Source organism: Mauremys mutica, chromosome 5, assembly GCF_020497125.1.
Source record: "Mauremys mutica isolate MM-2020 ecotype Southern chromosome 5, ASM2049712v1, whole genome shotgun sequence".
Lineage (NCBI taxonomy): Eukaryota > Metazoa > Chordata > Testudines > Geoemydidae > Mauremys > Mauremys mutica.
The window spans coordinates 37,675,494-37,694,963 of NC_059076.1; the positions used below are offsets into that span (position 1 = coordinate 37,675,494).

General features: G+C 42.2%; 1 protein-coding gene across 3 annotated transcripts in view; it reads left to right on the forward strand.

Moving 5' to 3' along the window:
• Positions 1-14,504: 14,504 nt before the first annotated feature.
• The window catches only part of MANBA (mannosidase beta), a 56,729-nt gene continuing 51,763 nt past the window's right edge, over positions 14,505-19,470 (forward strand). For 2 of the 3 annotated variants that reach the window (XM_045018713.1, XR_006579751.1), the window contains exon 1: positions 14,505-14,874. In XM_045018713.1, coding sequence (XP_044874648.1) covers positions 14,686-14,874 — 189 coding nt within the window. In that variant the 5' untranslated portion in view covers positions 14,505-14,685. The remainder of the gene's footprint in view (positions 14,875-19,470) is intronic. The other variant, XM_045018714.1, reaches the window with a different exon arrangement.

The following is a 19,470-nucleotide window of genomic DNA, read 5'->3' on the forward strand; positions in this document are numbered from 1 at the left end:
GAGATGAATGAGATGAAATGAGGAGGAAGTAAAATACATTAGGGTTTGGCAGTAGGAGTGCAGGCATGTCAGGACAGGATAAGGAGGAGGTCTTGGATATTAACAGTAATCCAACTGAAGGTTTGAAAAGAAATGACTATTTACACTCACTCTGCCTCTATAGATATGCAGGGTAAAGAAGTCAGGGTGTGTTCAGCTATGTTGCTGCCTTCTGAAAAAGCTGCAGCTAGCAGATAAGCTCTTCTGAGGTAATTGCAATAATCATATCTTGTGTGCTGAGAGGTCAATGTGTGATTTTTAAAAAAAGGGCTCAGACTACCCAATCAAAACAAACAACCCTTTATGTCACATGTCTTTTTATGAAAGATCATGGTTAAAGCAGCACCAAGATTTTTAAGGTGACTTAAGCCAGGTCTATACTACAGACCTATATTGGTATAACTGTCGCTCAAGGGTGTGAAAAATCCTCACCCCGAACCATGTAGTTATAACTGACCTAACCCCTCCATGTCAACAGTGCTACGGCGAGGAGAGAGCTTCTCCCGGCAACATAGCTACCATCTCTCGGGGCAGTGGATTAACTGTGCCGATGGGAGAAGCTCTCGTGTTGGCATAAAAGTGCCTTCACTAAAGCGCTACAGTGGCACAGCTGCACATGACAATGAGCCCTAAGAGACTCTGAATAAGCAGGCATACAAATTGACAATTTCTATCTACTAGCAAAAGTTTGCTTTGATGGTACTGTGAAGGAGGCTCTGATAGATCCAGATGCTCCTGTCATCTACGCAATCCTTCATGGCCAAGACTGAACTTGCTAGGTCCAAGGAGCATGGGAATATACAGTTGTATATCAGAGTACTGGGGAAACTACCTCATGTTTACAACTGACGTCACTAGGTGGTATGATTGACTTCAGTACATCCAACACAGCTACAACACTGCATTCAATAGGCCAGATCCTTTGGGGGAATGCTGCCTATCAAATCAAATGGGAATTCAGAAACTCTGTAGTCAAATTGTCCACTCACTGATCTGGGTCTCTGTAGAACCATTCAAGGGGCAGGTCCAGACACCTAAGGAACATCATATTTGCAAACATAACATCCCATGGTAAATCTTTATCAAAATAATGAGAGGTCCAGTGTAACCAGAATGTTGGGTCCTTTTCACTTTTACTGAAAAACAGGGATACTTTTGTCTACTTTTTTGTCTACTTATGTTTTATGTATGTTTATATCCTGTTTGGATTATGAGCTAATTCTGTAGGACTGAGGGAAGTCTTTGAGGGAAGTCCTTCTAATTATCTTTTCACTATTTGATTAGTGTATTCTGTAAACATACTCAAGGTGCAATAAAATTAAATGAAATGTTGGCTGAATATTGTCATTTAAAAAATCTAAACTTAGACTGAAGCTGGTTCATCCTGGTGTTTAGTGGAGATTTTAACAGAGACCAAAACACATAATGTAAATTTAAATGTGAAGGGCCAGATGCAGCTGCTGTAAATCAGCAGAGCTTAATTAAAACCAGTGTTGCTATGGCAATTTAGCCCCGCTGTGGATCTGGCCCAAAATGTGTTAGAACTGAATTGGCTAAAACAAACAGGTTCAGTGGCTATGTAAATGTGAGCAAGTTTTTAGTGCTAAAATAAAAGGGAGAATTCTGTAAAAGGGAGAATCTTCAGTAGGGTTGGCTAATGTCAAATGTTTTTCTGTGGTTTCTCTAAGGCAGCCCTTTGCCATTTCAGCTAATTGCTCTCCTATCAGTGGGAAAACAAAGTGGTCTTCTACACTATTAGTAAAAAGAACAGGAGTACTTGTGGCACCTTAGAGACTAACAAATTTATTTCAGCATAAGCTTTCGTGGGCTACAGCCCACTTCTTCCATTCTATGCATCTGAAGAAGTGAGCTGTAGCCCACAAAAGCTTATGCTGAAATAAATTTGTTAGTCTCTAAGGTGCCACAGGTACTCCTGTTCTTTTTGTGGATACAGACTAACACGGCTGCTACTCTGAAACCTACACTATTAGTATCACTTGTAGTAACTGTCAAAGCTGCAGATAATATTTTAAGCAAATGAAAGTTTCTGTCCACTACACTGAGGATGCAGAATTTAGCTGGCAGACCAAGAGGCAATGCATTTGTAAATGAACATTTTTTTATTTAAAAAAATAGTCCCACAACTTTTTCTCATAGGTTCAGTTGAGGCTCATTGCTTTGGTGACGAGTAAGTTTGAAGAAACCAGGTTCTTTCCAAATTCCTCTACTGTATTATTTATAATTGACCACAACAATTACATTTTCCTATTGGAAATATACAAACATGGTAACTTTTTAGCCTGAGCCCAAACATGGAGTTTAAACTGAAAAGGAAATACTTTTTAGACCATTATGAGCAACTGAAAGAGGTTTAGAATGGAAGTCTTCCCAATTTTTTTTATTGTATATGCTAGAACAGCAATACACTTGTCTTTTCTTAGGCATGTGACTATGTAAAAGGATGTCTTTTTTTTTTGTAGTGCTATTAGTGTACTAAGTGCATTACACATAATTCTAGCTATCTCATGGCTTTAAGAGCTTGACCAATGTTTTACTGTTTAATGACATATGGCTAACAGCCAATAAGTCTGTTCCCTTAGCCCCTTTCTATGTATGAGAAATTTGCACCAGTGTAATTACATTGATGTGATACGCAATTTACTGGATTAACTTCCGCTATTATAAACACCACACTACATTGATGCCCTATGTCTACATTAGGGGGTTGCAGCAGACTAATTTACTCCAGTGCAAATTTCTTAAATGTAGGCAGGATTTTAGTCTGGTCTAATTTGTAACTGGAACTTTAATGGTAACAAAATATATGTCTACATCACAAATTGAGGTGTAATTACTAGTATGGCTGTCCGTCATATCGGTCAATGACATGGCATCAAATGTATTCTCATGTGGCTGTATAGTCTGGTCCATAAGGAGCAAGACTGCGAACAGATATGACACAGGAATGTGCATGTTCTCAGTGAAGACTTGACATGACACTTGACTCTTTTCTGAATCAATGTTTTTGTCTGTTTTCCTCAAAGTTTTGAAACCTTTATTGATGATTGCTCACATACAGCATAGAGATGGTAGTTGAATTTATTTCCGTCCTGCAGATTTATGAATTTTGAATTGCTCATGATTGTTAGTGCTATTTTTTTTTTAAGGAGTGAGCTTATAAAGATTTACTTAGACTTTGAAAACAACCAAGACAAAATTGTAGGGCCGAAATCTGAGATTTGATATTTTGTTTGATGCCCCAGTATGAAGCTCTATACCAGTGAGGCAATTAACAATGCTCTTGCTTAAAATTAATCTTCATTTCTTTCCTAATTTTGCTTCTAACATCCTCTTAGGAGGAAACTCACTGTCATAAAGCCTGAAATGCATTCTCTATGCCTATCTCTCCCTGAGTCCAGAGCTAAGTTGTGGTATTGCAGTGCAGTCCTAAAGTCTTTATGCCAGCCCATAGTTTGGCCTCCTCACATGGACACTTTGGCTGTGGCTCTTCACCCTTCTGGTTCAATCAACCATGAATTGAAAGGCTTGCCTACCTTAGGAATCTCTGCACCGATGTAGCCACACTGGTGCAACCCCCACAGTGTAGATGTAATTAGCCAGCAATCCCTCTGAGTCTGAGAATGATTGTCTTCTAAGAAATGATAGCCAGTTATCGCTGGTGGATCTGCAGGTGGCTAATGAGACCCATCTGGAATCCACAGATCTTATCACAGTTGGAGCAGACATTTCCTGGTGGAAGGGGTGGATATGGACTGTTAAGTTAGGCTGCGGAACATTCACTCCTTTCCCATTTCTCTGTTTCTTGTTGTTGTCTCCCTTGGGTCTTGAAATGGTGGAATCCTTGCAACAAGGTCCTTCTCCATTTTAATCAGTGAAAGGCTTGGGTTTCCCATAAATTTATATCGATGTTGCACTTCTTCTTGGTTGGGTTAGAGGGTGTCCTTGAAGTGCTTTTTTGCCCTCCCCTCATCCGTAGGCCTTGGCTCAACTACGAGAAAATGACCTGCTCAGGAATCAATTTGTCTGGCATTTGAGAACGTGACCAGCCCAACGGAGTTGGTGGCAGATGATCATAGCTTCCATGCTGGAAGTTTTGGCTTGGCACAAAACGCTGATGTTGGTGCATCAGTCATCTGACTTGATTTGGAAGATCTTGTGGAGGCACAGTTGATGGTATCGTTCAAGGGCCTTGAGCTGCCTTCTGCATGCAACCCAGGTTTTGGCACCATACAATAGAGCAGGGATAACAACAGACAGATACATGTGAAGCCTGGTTTGGGTCTTGATGTCACAAGTCTCAAAGATATGTTTTCTCAAGCCTCCGAAAGCTGCACTGCTGCATTGGAATCGGTGTTGAATCTTCTCATCAATGTTGACTATTGGCAACAGCTGCTGAGGCAGGAGAAGTGCTTGACATTCTCCAGGGTCTCTTTCTTGGTCTTGATTGTGGGAGCAGGATCTTGGGGATTTGGAGCCTGTTGATGGAGAATTTGTTTTCTTGGTGTTGGGTTTGAGGCCTAGTTGGTTGTAGGCCTCAACTTGTCAAAGAAGATGGTGAAGAAGGTTGGAGCGATGACACAGCCTTGCTTTATTTCTGTCTCAACTAGGAATGGGTCCATTACGGATCTATTGCTGATGACCATCACAGATATGTTGTCGTGGAGCAGTCCGAGGATGGCAACAAACTTTGGTAGGCATCCAAATTTTAGGAGAATTTGCCACAGAGCCTCATGGTTGATAGAGTCGGTTGCTTTCATGAGGTTGATAAAGGCCATGTACTAAGTTTCTCGGTGAGGCCCTGCCAGAAAAGGCCAGGTTTGGTTGGGTTCTTGAGACTCTCGATGTTGATCTTTCATCTGGCTGATTTCTTCTGCATTCATTGTTTTTGAAGCAAGTTTGATGGAAGTAATTGAGTGGATGAGGTGACAGTCTGTCCAACAACCATCAGCATAAGTCATCGCTTTTGTGATATAGACATCTTCACAGTCATGAGCACGGACAATGACATAGTCAATCAGATGCCAATGCTTGGATAGGGTTTTTTCCAATGATGTCTTGTACTTGTTCTTTTGGAACATAGTGTTTATGCTTATTTAGATTGTGTTCTGCGGATCTGGTCAGGAGAAGTATTCCATTGGAATTGGTCTTGCCCACTCTTTCCTTTCTGATCGTGCCATTCCAAAGCTCTAAGTCATGTCCAATTCTCGCGTTAAAATCAGCAAGGAATATAAACTTGTCCTCTTTGGAGATGGAGGAGAGAATTTAGTCAAGGTTGGCATAGAATCCTTCTTTGGTTTTGTCATCAGCATCAAGAGTTGGAGTGATGCTCTGAGTGTTGCATGCTGGTTCTTGGCAAGTTTAAGGCAGAGAGTCATGAGTTGTTCATTGTTGCTAACTGGTAGTTCCGAGAGTTGGTTGGTTGTTTCACTTTTGATAGTGAAACCAATACCGTGGATTCATCATTCATCATCGCCTACTCCTGTCCAGAAAAAGGTGTAACCACCACCTTGTTCCTTTAGTTCTCCCTTTCCTACATGTCAGGTCTCCCTCAGTGCAGCAATGTTGATGTTATATCCCCTGAGTTCTCTGGCCACAATCTCTGTTCTGTGCTCTGGCTGGTTACTATTTGGATTGTCCATCAGGGTTTGAATGTTCCAGGTTCTAAATTTCATTGTTCAGTTTTGAGCACAGTTAGATAATCCCTCTGGACATGGTTATCCAGTCGGCTAGGCGAGGAAGACTGTTTAGGGGACCTTTTGTTGCCACTTCCCCATGTGGGATGTGCAGTCGATCCTAAAAAGAGCAGCTCAGTTGCTGTTGCAGCTGCCGAGTTGCACTCCTGCCTCTGTCCAAATGCAAAAACAACCATCTAACAGCCATTGCCTGCATGCCAGTCCGTGACTAGGAGCTTCTGGTCATCGCTGCCTGCTCCCGTTGCCACTTGCCGATCACCATAGGACTTGATCATGAATATGGAAGACACTTGTGCATGATTTCTTTTAACGTGGAGACATTGTTGCATACCAGGGTCTACAAGGTCCTTGACAGGATGAAGATCTTAATCCAGTGGCAAGGAAACCAAGATGATGGGAGACTACCATCCTGCTGCAGCCTTCAAAACCGTTGAGAGAAATTTTCCATCCTCTTGAACTGCCGTTGAGGATGTGGGGGTGGAGGGTCGGATCGCTGTTCATCTGGAACCTCACCTTTCACCTTGATGCGCTGGGTGATCCTACCAGGAATGCAAGACTCCTGACTGCACTGCTCTCAGAATTATGGGAACACTCAAGCCACATCCAGGTCACAATCCTCCAGGGCAGAGTATAGATGATGTACTGCATTGGTGTAAATTGGAGCTTCCTTCGGTATGATGGAACTGAGGTAAGTCAAAGTCAAATCAGTGCATATTGCACTTTACAGCACAGCAGCACATTATCATGGAGTTTTCACCAGTGCTGCCACATCTATAGAAAAATCCCTAAGGTAGACAAGCCCTTAGCTGATGCACTATGTATTGCATGGACCCCCTGTACCAGGGTTAAATTTTACCCCTTTCTAACATTCATGATCCGGCAGGAGTCTACAGCATGTTAATGATGATAATAGAGATTGCTCTGGAAAAAAAGATCTTGGCTCAAATTTTGCTATGTTAATCCATTGTCAGTGGAATTATTCTGAATGTATTTAAGTGTAACAGAGAGCAGAGTTCTGCCTGTGGGTTTTTTGTCTCAGAATTGATGAGGAATATCTGTTGACCTAAAGTCTCATAAAACTGACATAGTAAAATCCAAAATTTGTGGCATTATAGAAAAGGATGGAGCAGGAAACAAAAGAGAAAACTGCATTAGTTCAAAAGATCCTTTTTCTATAGGTACAGAAGTTTGTAGTTTTATCTTTAAACTGTTATGGCACAGTAAAAACTATTTGAAGAAAAAAATCTGAGGCATGTTTTAACTTCGTTATAAGCCTTGAACAAGGAAATAGCATGTTCTCAGCATAATTAATTACAGCAGTATATTTTCTTTGTGCAGCTTTAGCCTGTCTTTAGGAAGGAAGAAAAAAAAGACAAAACACGGAAGTACAGTAAACATCTTGAAATGCAATTTCCTTCTTACCGGGAACTACCACATGACTTGCTGAACAACTTTAAAACAAAACAAAAACCTTGCAGTTGTACTGGAATGTAGTCAAAACTCAATTTCCTGTAAACTCTGCTTCAGCGTAGAAATAATACCCAACAGGATCTCTTTGAAGCAACATTGCCTTGTTTCAATATTTTAACTTTGTGAATTTAGTACATAGGTCCTGAAGTCGCCCCCACCCTGCACCCAACCCTCTGCCTGAGCCCCCTCCTACACTCCAAACCCCTCGGCCCCACCCTTGCCACAGGAACTTTATGTGCACCAATATGGAGGTGGTGTGTGACATCACCCCTATATTGGTGCATATAACAAAATTAATTGTGTAGCAGTGTTCCCTCTAATTTTTCTCACACACATGTGAAGACTTACTTCCACTATTCATCTTTAGAACAAGGTAAGCTTGGGCAGAGGTAGAACATGCTTTCTATACCATCAATGTATCTGGCCTTGTAGGTTTAATCTCTAGAAATAAGTACTCATTTAAGACCGGATCCTGCAAGGAGCTTGAGCCAATGAATTGGCCCTCTTGCTGAGATTGCTGAAAGGGTTGTTGCGATAGCCTTTTCAGAAATGTGGATTCGTGGGAACTGGATTGTGACCATCAGAATTGTTGCACATAGGTCACTGAACAACCATTAGAGGATAACTTTTAGTCATTACTGACCTGGGCTGGATATGAAACAGCAGGTTAGAGGTGAAAAGCTCTACATCCCATTAGCAAACCCATGAGCTGCATGGTCCCTTTCCATTTCACAGTTGATACACTTTTTACAAGGGAACACACACAATGCACGTGTTTGCTAAGATGTGGCTGAATCCACATGTTCATTTCCTTCAAGCTCTGTAGTGACTTGAAATGGTAACTAAAGAGGATTCAGTATGGCTTGTACCTCCTAGTCTAGCAAGATCTCTGATTCAGATACCCTCATTCATCTTGGGTAGCCCCTTATTCGGCAACTGGCTGGCCAGAAGGGGGTTGTTCTGAAAAGACATAAGGGGCTCTGTTTAGATTAGTATTTCTCAACTGGTGGCATGCCCCAGGCCATCAGGGGTCTTCTGAGATATTGAGAATTTTATTACAATCTAAAGCAAAGAAAATTTTGCTCCATTGCTCCTGCGCTCCCATAACCTTCAAGATCAAGTATTCTCTGTTGACCTCTCAAAATACACATACAAATAAATTATATATGGTTATCACTGATACATTTGTTCTCCTATTTTTATAGTAAATGAAAGGGGGTTGCAAAACTTGTTGATTTCCAGTAAGGGGGAGCCAGCCTGAAAAGGTTGAGAAACTCTGCAGTAGACTAAGATGTAAAGGTATGTTGTTTGCTAATGCATTCTAACATGTTCTGTCTAGCATAAACAATGCAGCATACACTTTAACATATGCTAAGCTGGTTGAGTTAAAGGCAGAGTGCTAAAGGAATTCTATAGTGTTCCTACTCCTTTCTCACCTGCACTTCACTTTCAAACTCAATAATCTTGCATAGCAGCTGCAACAACATGTTACCACTTGACAGACTGGTCTTACTTTATTTCAGCATTTACTTGACTTGAATTCATAAGCATAAAGAACTGTATTATAATGTATAGTCATTATTAGTATTTTTATTAACTATTCAGTGTCCAAGGATATGCTCGGAGATTTGTGGACATAAAAACACGTTCTCTTCCCTGAAGAGTTTATAGTCTATATTTTAGACAATAAACAAGTGTGAGAAACACATACTGGGGTGGGAGTGGAGGAACGGAAGACAAAGATAATGTCATGCTGTTCATAAATTCCAATTCAAGAAGGGACCATTATGATCAGATAGTCTGTATAACACAGGCCAATGAACTTCCCCTAAAAATAATTCCTAAAGCATATCTTTTAGAAAAACATCCAATCTTGATTTTAAAATTCAGTGATGGAGAATCTATCATGCACCTTAACCATTCGAACAACTTTCCAATTACTCTCACTGCTAACAAATTTTAAGCCTTACTTCCAGTCTGAATTTGTCTAGCTTCTATTTCCAGCCATCGGATCGTGTTTTACCTTTCTCTGCTAGATTGAAGAGCTCTTTATTATTTGTTCCCCATGTAGGTACTCATAGACTGTAATGAAATCACCCCTTCTCCTTGTTAGACTCAAAGAGCCTAAATCATGTTTTTTTCTATGAACCCTCTCCAATTTATCAATATCCTTCTTGAATTGTGGACTACAGAACTGGAAACAGTATTTCAGTAGCAGACACCCCAGTGACACATACAGAGGTAAAATAACCTCTCTACTCCTATGTGAGATTCCAGTTTATGCATCCAAGGATTGCATTAGCTCTTTTGGCCACAGTGTCACCCTGGAGCTTGTGTTATCCACTGATTATCCACCTCCGCCCCCAAATCTTTTTCAGTTACCGCTTCCCAGGATAGTCACCTTCCTGAAAGTATGGACTTCATTTTTCTCCTAGATATATAAATTTATATTTAGCTATATTAAAATACATAGTTTGCTTGCACCTAGCTTATCAAGTGATTCAGATTGCTCTGTATCAGTGACCTGTCTTCATTATTTACCACTCCCCAAATTTTTGTATCATCTGCAAACTTAATCTGGGATGATTTTTTCTTCCAGGTCATTTGATAAAAATGTTAAATAGTGTAGGGCCAAGAACAGATCCCGGTGGGACCCCACTAGAAACACACCCAGTCGATGATTCTCAAGTCTCAAAATGTAATTGTAAACAATCCGTTAAACAGCTTTTAATTCATTTAATGTATGACGTGTAAATTTTGTATCATTCTAGTTTTTAATCAAAATGGCATGTGGTATTAAGTCAAATGCCTTATAGAAGTCTACATCTATTATGTCAACACTATTACTTTTAGAAACCAAACTTGTAACCTTGGAAAAGAAAATCAGCTTAGTTTCACGGGATCTATTTTCCATAAACTGATTGGCATTAATTACCTGCCTTCAATTCTTTTATTTGAGTCCCATATCAGCTGCTTCATTATCTTGTCCAGGATCAATGTCAGACTGACAGTCCTATAATTACCTAAATCATCCCCTTTTAAAATATTGCCACAGTATTATTAGCTTTCTTTCAGTCTTCTGGAATTCCCCCAATATTCTAAGACTTACTGAAAATCATCTTTAACAGAGAGTTCTCCAGCCAGCTCTTTTAAAACTCTTAGATACAAGTTATCTGGACCTGCTGATTTTTAAAATGTCTAACTTTAGTAGCTGCTGTTTAATAGCCTCATGAACTACTAGTGGAATGGAAAGAGTATTATCCTATGATTGCATCATCTGTTTTTCCCCCAAGTATGGAACAGAAATATTTATTGAACATGTCTGCCTTTTCTGCATTATTGACGATAATTTTACCATTTTAGTCTAGCAATGGACCCAATACCATTATTAGGATTCTTTTTGTTCAGAATATACTTAATGTCCTTATTGTTTGGCCACAGATTTGTCCCTTTGCTTCCCGTAACAATTTTCTACAAGTCCTAGCTTCTGATTTATATTCATTACTATCAGCTTTCCTTTTCTTCCATTTATTATTATTTTATTATTGCTGTCTTCACTATCCCTCTAACCAGGTGTTCTCAAACTGGATGTCAGGACCCCTCAGGGGGTCATGAGGTTATTACATGGGGGGGAGTCACAAGCTGTCAACCTCCACCCCAAACCTCACTTTGCTTCCAGCATTTATAATGGTGTTGAATATAAACAAACACTTTTTTATATAAGTGGCGGGGTTGCACTCAGAGGCTTACTATGTGAAAGGGGTCACCAGTAAAAAAAAGTTTGAGAGCCACTGCTTTAAACCAGGTTTTTTGTTGTTGTTTTTAACCAATATGGCCTTCTTCATCAATTGTGGCTTTTTGGGCATCTAGTAAAGTGTTATTAAACAATTCCCAATTATCATTCACATTTTTCTGTTTAAATTTTCCCTCACAGCTGATGTGACTCATAACTGTTTTCAGATTTGTGAAATTGACCTTTTTAAAGCACTGGGTAGATATAGATATATGTATGTCGCTGCTCTGGACTTTTCTGTTTGTACATTATAAATGTGATCAAGTCATGATCATTTGTACTTGTTATCATTAATTTTTAGTTCTGCGATCAGTTCCTCTTTATCGGTCAAGACAAAGTCTAATATAGAATTTCCCCCATGTTGGATGCAACATTTTTGAGTTAGGAAATTTTCATCTATAATATCTAAAAATTTCAAGGATGCTTTACCACTGGCAGTATGAGACCTTCAGCATCTGTCACTCAAATTGAAGTCCGCCATGATCAGGCACCTTTTATTCCTCCACATTATATATGTAGGTGTGTAAGGATCATGGGGGGTAGGGTCTTTGCATGTCTTGTAGGTTCCACATATATGCACATGAAACCACCTTTATATGCATCTACATCAACTTTTAAAAATACAATTTAACTTCTGTTCTGATTATACTTTTTCAAAATGGTTGTGTGTGTGCGTGTGTATATATAAATGCTTCCATTAAAAGCACTTGCTAATTTTTTTAGTTTTTAAACACTTCTACCCTCCCTTCTTGCTCTTCATAATGTTTTATTAAATAGGCAGGGCTGAGGTAGCGAAGTGCCTGCCTCATAAAAACTCCAACCTGTGTGATTATGGAACAAAAAAATAGAACTTGTGGACTGGGGCTCCCCTAGATCAACATGTACTCTGGCACAGGAAAATAATTACACTGATTTTAATCAACTAAAAGTATATTTTTAAATGCACTGGAAACCCTAACCTAAAATTTTCAGTGTGCGCTGAAACTAGCACCTTCAATTTCACTTTAAGCTATGTTTTAGAAGGAAGTCATTGTCAGCTCAAAAATTGGCAGTTTGGGGGGGGGGGGGGAAGCTTTCTAGTATGTTTGCAGCTGAGTACATACACTGGAAAAGTTTTTTTCCTTTAAGTTGCTAATATCTCTGTGGAGCAGCTTTGGTCTGAGTCATGGCTACTACAGAAATACAGCAACCTGAGCTGGAGGTGATTACAACCAACCATAGAGTTTTTAGGCTCAAAGTGCCTTTTGTGTATTTGTACACTCTCAAAGGGGTTATGTGGAATTTAAACAATATTTTTCACTTATTGTGGCTTTGTCCATCTGAGGATCTCAGGGAGCACAGTAAACTTCTCATGATATGAATCTTCCTGATGCAGAGGACCAGTGCAAATCTGTCTCCACCACTCGTATTCACAATTGCCAGTAGTCTTTCTAAGCCACGCAGGGGACCATAAGACCATGCAAGGGACCATGGAAGAGGAGAACAGGGGGTCAGGGACAGGCCAGAGATGAGAAAAGGAGGTTGTAGGCCTTGGTAATTCTGTGCCCTTGCAGTGGTCCACAGGGGTCACTGAAGCAGGAGCACAAGTTAGGGCAGCCCTTAGGACTAATGTAACCTGGTTCAGGAGCCAAACTGTCGAGATGCTCCTAAAAAAGGGAGGCTTAAGTTACCTACCATTGCTGCCTGCGCTGGTCCATTGGTCCTATTTTCAAATGGGGAAAATGCAGACAGGTCAGTAAGATCACAAAGGAGGCTTGTGTAAGTTACCAAGGTTATCAGGCTCACATAACAGGGCTGAGAATAAGACCCAGATCTCTTGGCTCAAGATTATCATAGAATCTCAGGGTTGGAAGGGACCTCAGGAGATCATCTAGTTCAACCCACTGCTCAAAGCAGGACAAATCCCCAGACAGTTTTGTTTTTTTTTAACCCCAGTTCCCTAAATGGCCCCCTCAAGGATTGAACTCTCAATGCTGAGTTTAGCAGGCCAATGCTCAAACCACTAAGCGATCCCTCCTCCTTTTACAAATGTATACATCTAATAATGCATTACTTTGTAAAACAACTCATTCTGTTAATTATACTTCACCATCAACCTCAGCTTGATCTTAATTTCACAGCTTTTTCAATTATTTTAAAGCAAAATTCAGGCTGGATAGAGAACATCAGGCAAAGGCATATGCTCCTTCATAGGGGGGGAAAAATATTCCATCTGAACAAAATTTGACAGGGTGGAGAAGAGAACCAAGGCCCTATAAAGTCTATGTAAACTGATCAACAGTGAATTTCACCTGCCTTAGTGTTTCCCAGCTCCAATGCTTTGTTTGGTAATTTACAAATTCCTTGTAATTTTCTACAGTCTTAACTAACTTAAATAATTTTGTGATTTCTGCAAATTTTGCTACCTGACTGACTCACTTTTCTAGACTTCTGATAAATGTATTGAACAATACTGAGCTGACTCCGGAAACATGGGAGATACTGCTGTTAGTTTTTTCCCCACAGAGGAAAAACTGATCACTTGTTCCTACTTTAATTTTCTATTTAGTTTCTGATCCATGACCCTTCCACTCCTACACTTCTATCTAACCTTGCACTATGATGGTTTAATTTCTGTAACTGTTTATTGTGATGGACTTTGTGAAGGGCCTTTTGAAAGTCTATATAAATTATATCAACTATTGTGTTAAAGAATTATAGTAAGGGGAGAGAGAGAGAGAGAGAGAGAGAGAGCTTTCTGTTGGAAAAGCTGTGGTTTGTCCTCTAGTGATTTATTTCCATTTATAATTGTTTCAACTACTCTCCCTAGTATAAAAATAATGTTGACTGGCCTGTAATGCCTAGTATGATCTTTAGCTTCTTTTTCAACAAAGGTTCACTAAACTACTACCCTTAACTCTTATGGTATTTTAATGAGACTGTATAGTACTAAGCTCAGCTACTTAAATTATGACACTCTCTCTCTCACACACCCCCCCCTCTGCTGCGTATATTTTACCCATTTGCTATCAACACTCCCACTTGCCACCACCTCAGCTTGAGAGCCTGAAAGGGGGAGGTTAGAGACAGATCAGCGCTGGAGCGTCACGTCCCGTATCCTGCGAGCAGCAGGACCTGAAGGGAAGGCACTGACTTGCCGGGCTGTGTGCATATTTCCAACTGTCACCAGCTGTAACCCCCCCACCTCTGGCACAGGCTGCGGGGCATCGTTTGCTCCTAAACGCGTCTCCGAGTGAAACACACAGGGCGCGAGGGGGGCGAGGAAGGCAGGCCGCCTGCCCTGCCCACTGCATTAACCCAACTCATCCTAGTAAATGCCGGGAAGGCGTCTCCTCCTCGCTCCCCTCCGCCAGCGCCGCGCGTGGCCAGCGGCGGTGGCTCTTCTGCACCCGGGCCCCAAGCGGGTTTGAGGCAGCCGGGCCGGGGCCAGAGCCAGAGCCAGGCTCTCGCCTATCGCTCCCCGGGGGCAGCGGGCGGGCGGGCGCCCTGCAGAGGCGGCGCAGGCGCCCTGCTCCCAGCGGAGTGCACAGCGCTGCCGCCGAGCCGGGGCCTGCAGGGAGAAGGCGGAGACCGGCTGTGGCTCTGCACTAAGCCCCTTCCCCCGCGGGCTTCGGAGCCCTATGCCCCCTCCGGGGGCCCGGCTGGGGGCGGCTCGCGGTAGCTTCCGGGATGCTGCTGCTGCTTCTGCTGCTTGCTGCCTGTGGGGGGCGGGGGGCGCTGCCTGGCAGCCCCCCAGGCCCGGCGGTGCACAGCCTGCGAGGGAGCTGGTGGCTGGGCAGCGGGAACGGCTCGGTGGTGCTGAGAGGGGATGTGCCCGGCTGCGTTCACACGGCCCTACTCCGCCAGGGCCTCATCCAGGTACTGCACGCGCGCTGGGCTGCGGCTCGCTCCTGGCTGGGGCTCGGCCCGGGGGTTAAAGCGAACTGCGCCTAGGAAGCCCCCGCCGACGCTGCCCCCAGAGATGGTGCCTCCGTCCGTCTGGCTGGCTGCCTGTCCGGCTGCTGGGATCAGAGCACCGGCCTGGGCGAGGGCAGGGGTCTGGTGGTGGGTTCCCCCCCTGCCCCCCCGTTCCTGCTCTAGGCCAGTGCTGCGGGGTTTAGGGGGTGGGCAGTGCTCGGGTGGCTTTGGTGGATGTGCATAAACAAAAATGAATAAAACGTGGTGATTTGGGGGCTCGTGTTCTGTCAAACGTAAACTAAACGGTAAGTAGCCTGAGAGCACTTGAAAAGGAGCCCTAAGGCCCTGCCTCTGAGAAACATTTACAAATGTTATTAAAGCTAATGTTTAAAATCAAATTTACACAAGTTTTTTTTTTGAGGTTAAAGGTGTTTTATTTTCAGACAACTTATGTTTTTATAATTTATTACATAAATGCTTAGAGGTCTGCTCGAACTCCAAATCCAGGTCCTTTGGGTGGTTCAGTCAGAGAAGTAAGACCACCAGCTGGCTCACAAGAAAAGCGTCCACTTCTTGGGCCAGGTTTGGGAACTCTGCCAGTCTTTAGTTCATCAATTATGTCTTCCATATCTTTTGGTGTCAGATCTTCATAATAATTATCATTTATTTGTACCATCGGTGCATTTACGCAAGCGCCTAAACATTCAACTTCTACCAGTGTGAAAAGTTTATCAGGTGTCGTTTCCCCAACTTGTATACCAAGCTTCTTCTGAATGGCCTCCAGTATGCCATCAGAGTCTCTCAGCATGCAAGGTGTAGTTGTGCAGATCTGAATATGATATTTTCCAACTGGCTTCCGATTATACATTGTATAGAAAGTTGCTACTTCAGGGAAGGTCCATCTGGGGTCAGGCTTGAGTGATGAGGGATTACAGGTATCGGTTACAAGGTTCACAGGATGCATACATAGTACATAACCAGCACAGACCCAGATTGGGGTGCAGGAGTTTTTAAAACATCAGTGGATAAGTGGTCTGGGGTACGCCACCTATAGAATGTATTTAGAGTCCAAGTCAGTATGGGTGGGGTGTGTCCCTTGGTCCTTCAGGGAAGGAAGGAAGTGAGTTATTGCCCTGACCGATGTTCTCACCCATGGTGTGTTCTGTGTAGATGTCTCTGGACCACCTCACCTGATGGTGTCAGACACCATGAGCTGTCTCATGAGCCGGGCGTAGCGTCGACCGACTCCACGCGCTCTCAGCACCAGCTCGTTGTGGGGGTCCCACACACCCAAGGCTTTACAGTTGTCTCAAACACTGCAAGCTTCACTAGCATGACTGCAGTATCTGGAGCCATTCCTGTAGCAATATTTAATATTTTTTTCACATCTTTAATGTCAAAGGAGGCCAAATCTTGCTATATACAGACAGCATCACTGAAATGCAATCGTCTCTGAGTAGTCCAAATTCGGTGTTGGTTGCACAGTCTGGGGGAGTGCAAAAAATGTGGCCAACACCACCAGCACAAACGTCTTGTCTTGTGAAAAGCATCCCACTCTTATAGTGCCTTTGATGTCCACTTGGTACAGACAGAACGGAGGTGTTTAAAGCCCCACACAGTGGAGTGCACATTTATTCAATTTGTCTACCTCAGAAGGGTGAAATCCTGAATTGACCCTGTGGAAATTTGAGTTGTGTTTGCAGGGAGTTTGGGGATTTCGAGGCTGATGCTTAGTCCGCTAAACAACCCCCTCAAGGCCCTGTAGGCTACTGCAGAATTTTGATAGCATGCATAGATTTGTAGTATTGTAGAAGAGGCAAGTCTTCGCTTTCATGTTGTACCATGACATACTTCACTATTTTTAGAGAATTGTTCATAGCAAAAGATTTTTAGAGTTTTTGCATTTTTGTATCCTTTCCTGATTCTTTTAGCTTTCAGGTTTGGGAGAACTCCTTTCCTGTAACAATGAGTTCCAATTCTTGTTCTATAAATTAGTGGCAAAACTCCCTTTTCATCCATTCAGAGCAGAAGCAGACCCAGTGTCACTACCAATCCACATGTTTTTTGTTTGGGGTTAATCTAGCCTCTTTCACCCAAATGGGGGTTTATAATTGATAGACTCTTATCTCTGCTGATGGAGCCAGATGTTGCAATAATGCTGTGAATAAGTCCTTTAAGGGCAATGGAAGCTATGACCAGTGGGTTGAGTCACACATGAGTCACACATGTTGTAATGGAAGACTCAAACGTTTAACTATCCTTTTTTAAATAAGGAAGTGTGGTCACTAATTTAACTGAATTGCTGTAAATGGGCCAATAATTTCAGTTTTGAACGGGAGCATTTGGGGCTTAGGCCACGGTTATGCAGAAGGGCAGAACCGCTGTGCCTTGGTGGAGCCCTGTTTACTTCAGTCAACCTTCAGGGTCAGTTAGCCTACAGCCTTAGGGCTTGTCTACTCACAGATTTGCATGGGTTTAGTTAAACTTGTGAAAAACCTTATGTGGGCATTTAAAATGGCTTATTTTGGTTGGCGGAGAGGGGAAACCTTTGAGCCATCTGGCAGAAGTGGAACTCAGCTGCTTGTGATGTGATCTATTCATTGTGGCCAGCAATGTAAAAAAAATAAATAAAAAAGTTACAAGGGACAGTTCTCCAAATATGTGTAAGGTCTGGGTGGCACTGGGTGAGGGAAAAAAATGGGGTGATTTTTCAGAGGTACTGACCACCTGCTGCTCACTTCAGTGACATTCATTGGTGCTTAGTACCTCTAAAAATCAGGGCACCTTTTTTTAAGTTGTCCAAACGTGGACTTAAGAGCTTAACTTTAGGCACCTAAATTTGAAAATACTTGGCCTTGGATCATTTTTCTTTCGCTTTTATTCCTCCCTTCCCCAGAGTTGATGTCCTCTGTCATCATGCTTAAAGAGAATAGTCAGCCAAATATCTTTTAGGTCTTATTCAACCAAGCAAAATGTATCAGCATGTAACTTACGCATGAAAGCTTTATGCCAGCAATGGTGATCCTCTATTATGTGTACTCCAAATATTATATGATACCATTTCTGCTGACAGGTGACTCCTACAGAATTCTTGGCACTGATGGACAGGGCTCTTGTAGCCAGATTTTCTTACCAGCCATTTGCCTTTACATGGAGTCTCTGTTTTGTTATATTAGCTGCTTCTCTGATTTGTAGAGCACTGTAGTGCAGATAATTCCATAAATATCTGAGCTCAAGTGTCTATATGTCACAAGTGATGCTTGTGCAGTTCTGAAAATGAAATCTGTTTTTACCAGGAACTTAGTTACCAGTTTGTCTAAATTGTTGTTTGACATTTTCTCATAAGTTGGTATTTTTCAGAGCCACTCAAAGAACAACCATGTCATCCATTAGGTGGTTCTATTATTAGTTATTATTTATATTACTGTAACGCCTAGGAGCCCTAGTCATGGACTAGGATCCCATTTTACTAGGCATTAAATGGCATTCATTGAGGAAAATAATTGGCTAATATAAATGTATAGTTTTCTATTCAGATGTTTATTGCAGTACATGGGTTGAAACTGTCCTGATAAATTAAAGAGGCAGAGTGAAACTGACTAGTACTGAAGGGTCTATACATTCAAATAGATTTTAATTGGTACTGTAGGTCCTCTTTACTAGAGGGGCCTCTGAACTTTCTTGGGAGTGTTCCAGTTGGGAAGATCCAGTGTGCTGCAATCTAGCCTTAGCAACTACAACTCCCCCACGGTTGTGCAGGGAACAGGGAGGGATCCATTTTTGGGGAGAGAAGCCAGATTGCTGGTGTGGAGCTCTGTCTATACCAGGAGCTGCTGCTGGGAGCCTGCTGGGGCTTTGATCGACCAGGGAGCTTCAGAGGTGGTTGGTGGCTTCACTGGAGCCAAGGCAGAGACTATTGCTGTGCCTAGAGCTGACTGAGGTGGGCCTGCAGTGAAGGAACTGTGAGTAACCCCCACTCTTGTTTGGGAAAGTACTTGCAAGGGAAGGGGCACAGCAGAGAGACTGAGTCTGAGGAGAGGCAGAGTGATATTTCCTGTCAAACCAGGACTCAGAGCTGCTGACATTTGGTGGGGCCAACTCCAGTCGTCAGAGGGTGTGTGCAGCTTGTTGTCTTGGCTGGACTGATACACAGAACCTACAGAGTGCTGTCTTCAGCTGCCAATATACAAGTGCGCCCATGCAAACGTCTAGGACTCTGAAATCCAGAGGAGTGTACGCTCCGGGGTGGGGTAGATGGTGGCAGTGTAAATGCCAGTTAGATAAGTTTAATTTATTACTGTATATTATAATTGTTAATTGCTTTTATTCATCTGCCCCCTGTGGATTTACATTAGTAGTGACATTTAATCTTAGTCGGTTATACCCTGTTTCTTTACGTTGTTAAGTAAAGGTGTGCTAAATCTAATTTAAGTACATTAGATGTATATTATTTATAATTGGTATTTTTGAATTAGACCCATGCCACAGATTATTATTACTATTTGAAGGGGTTTATTCCGGAAGGTTCCCAAGGTACACCATTGAGTGTGTACAAGG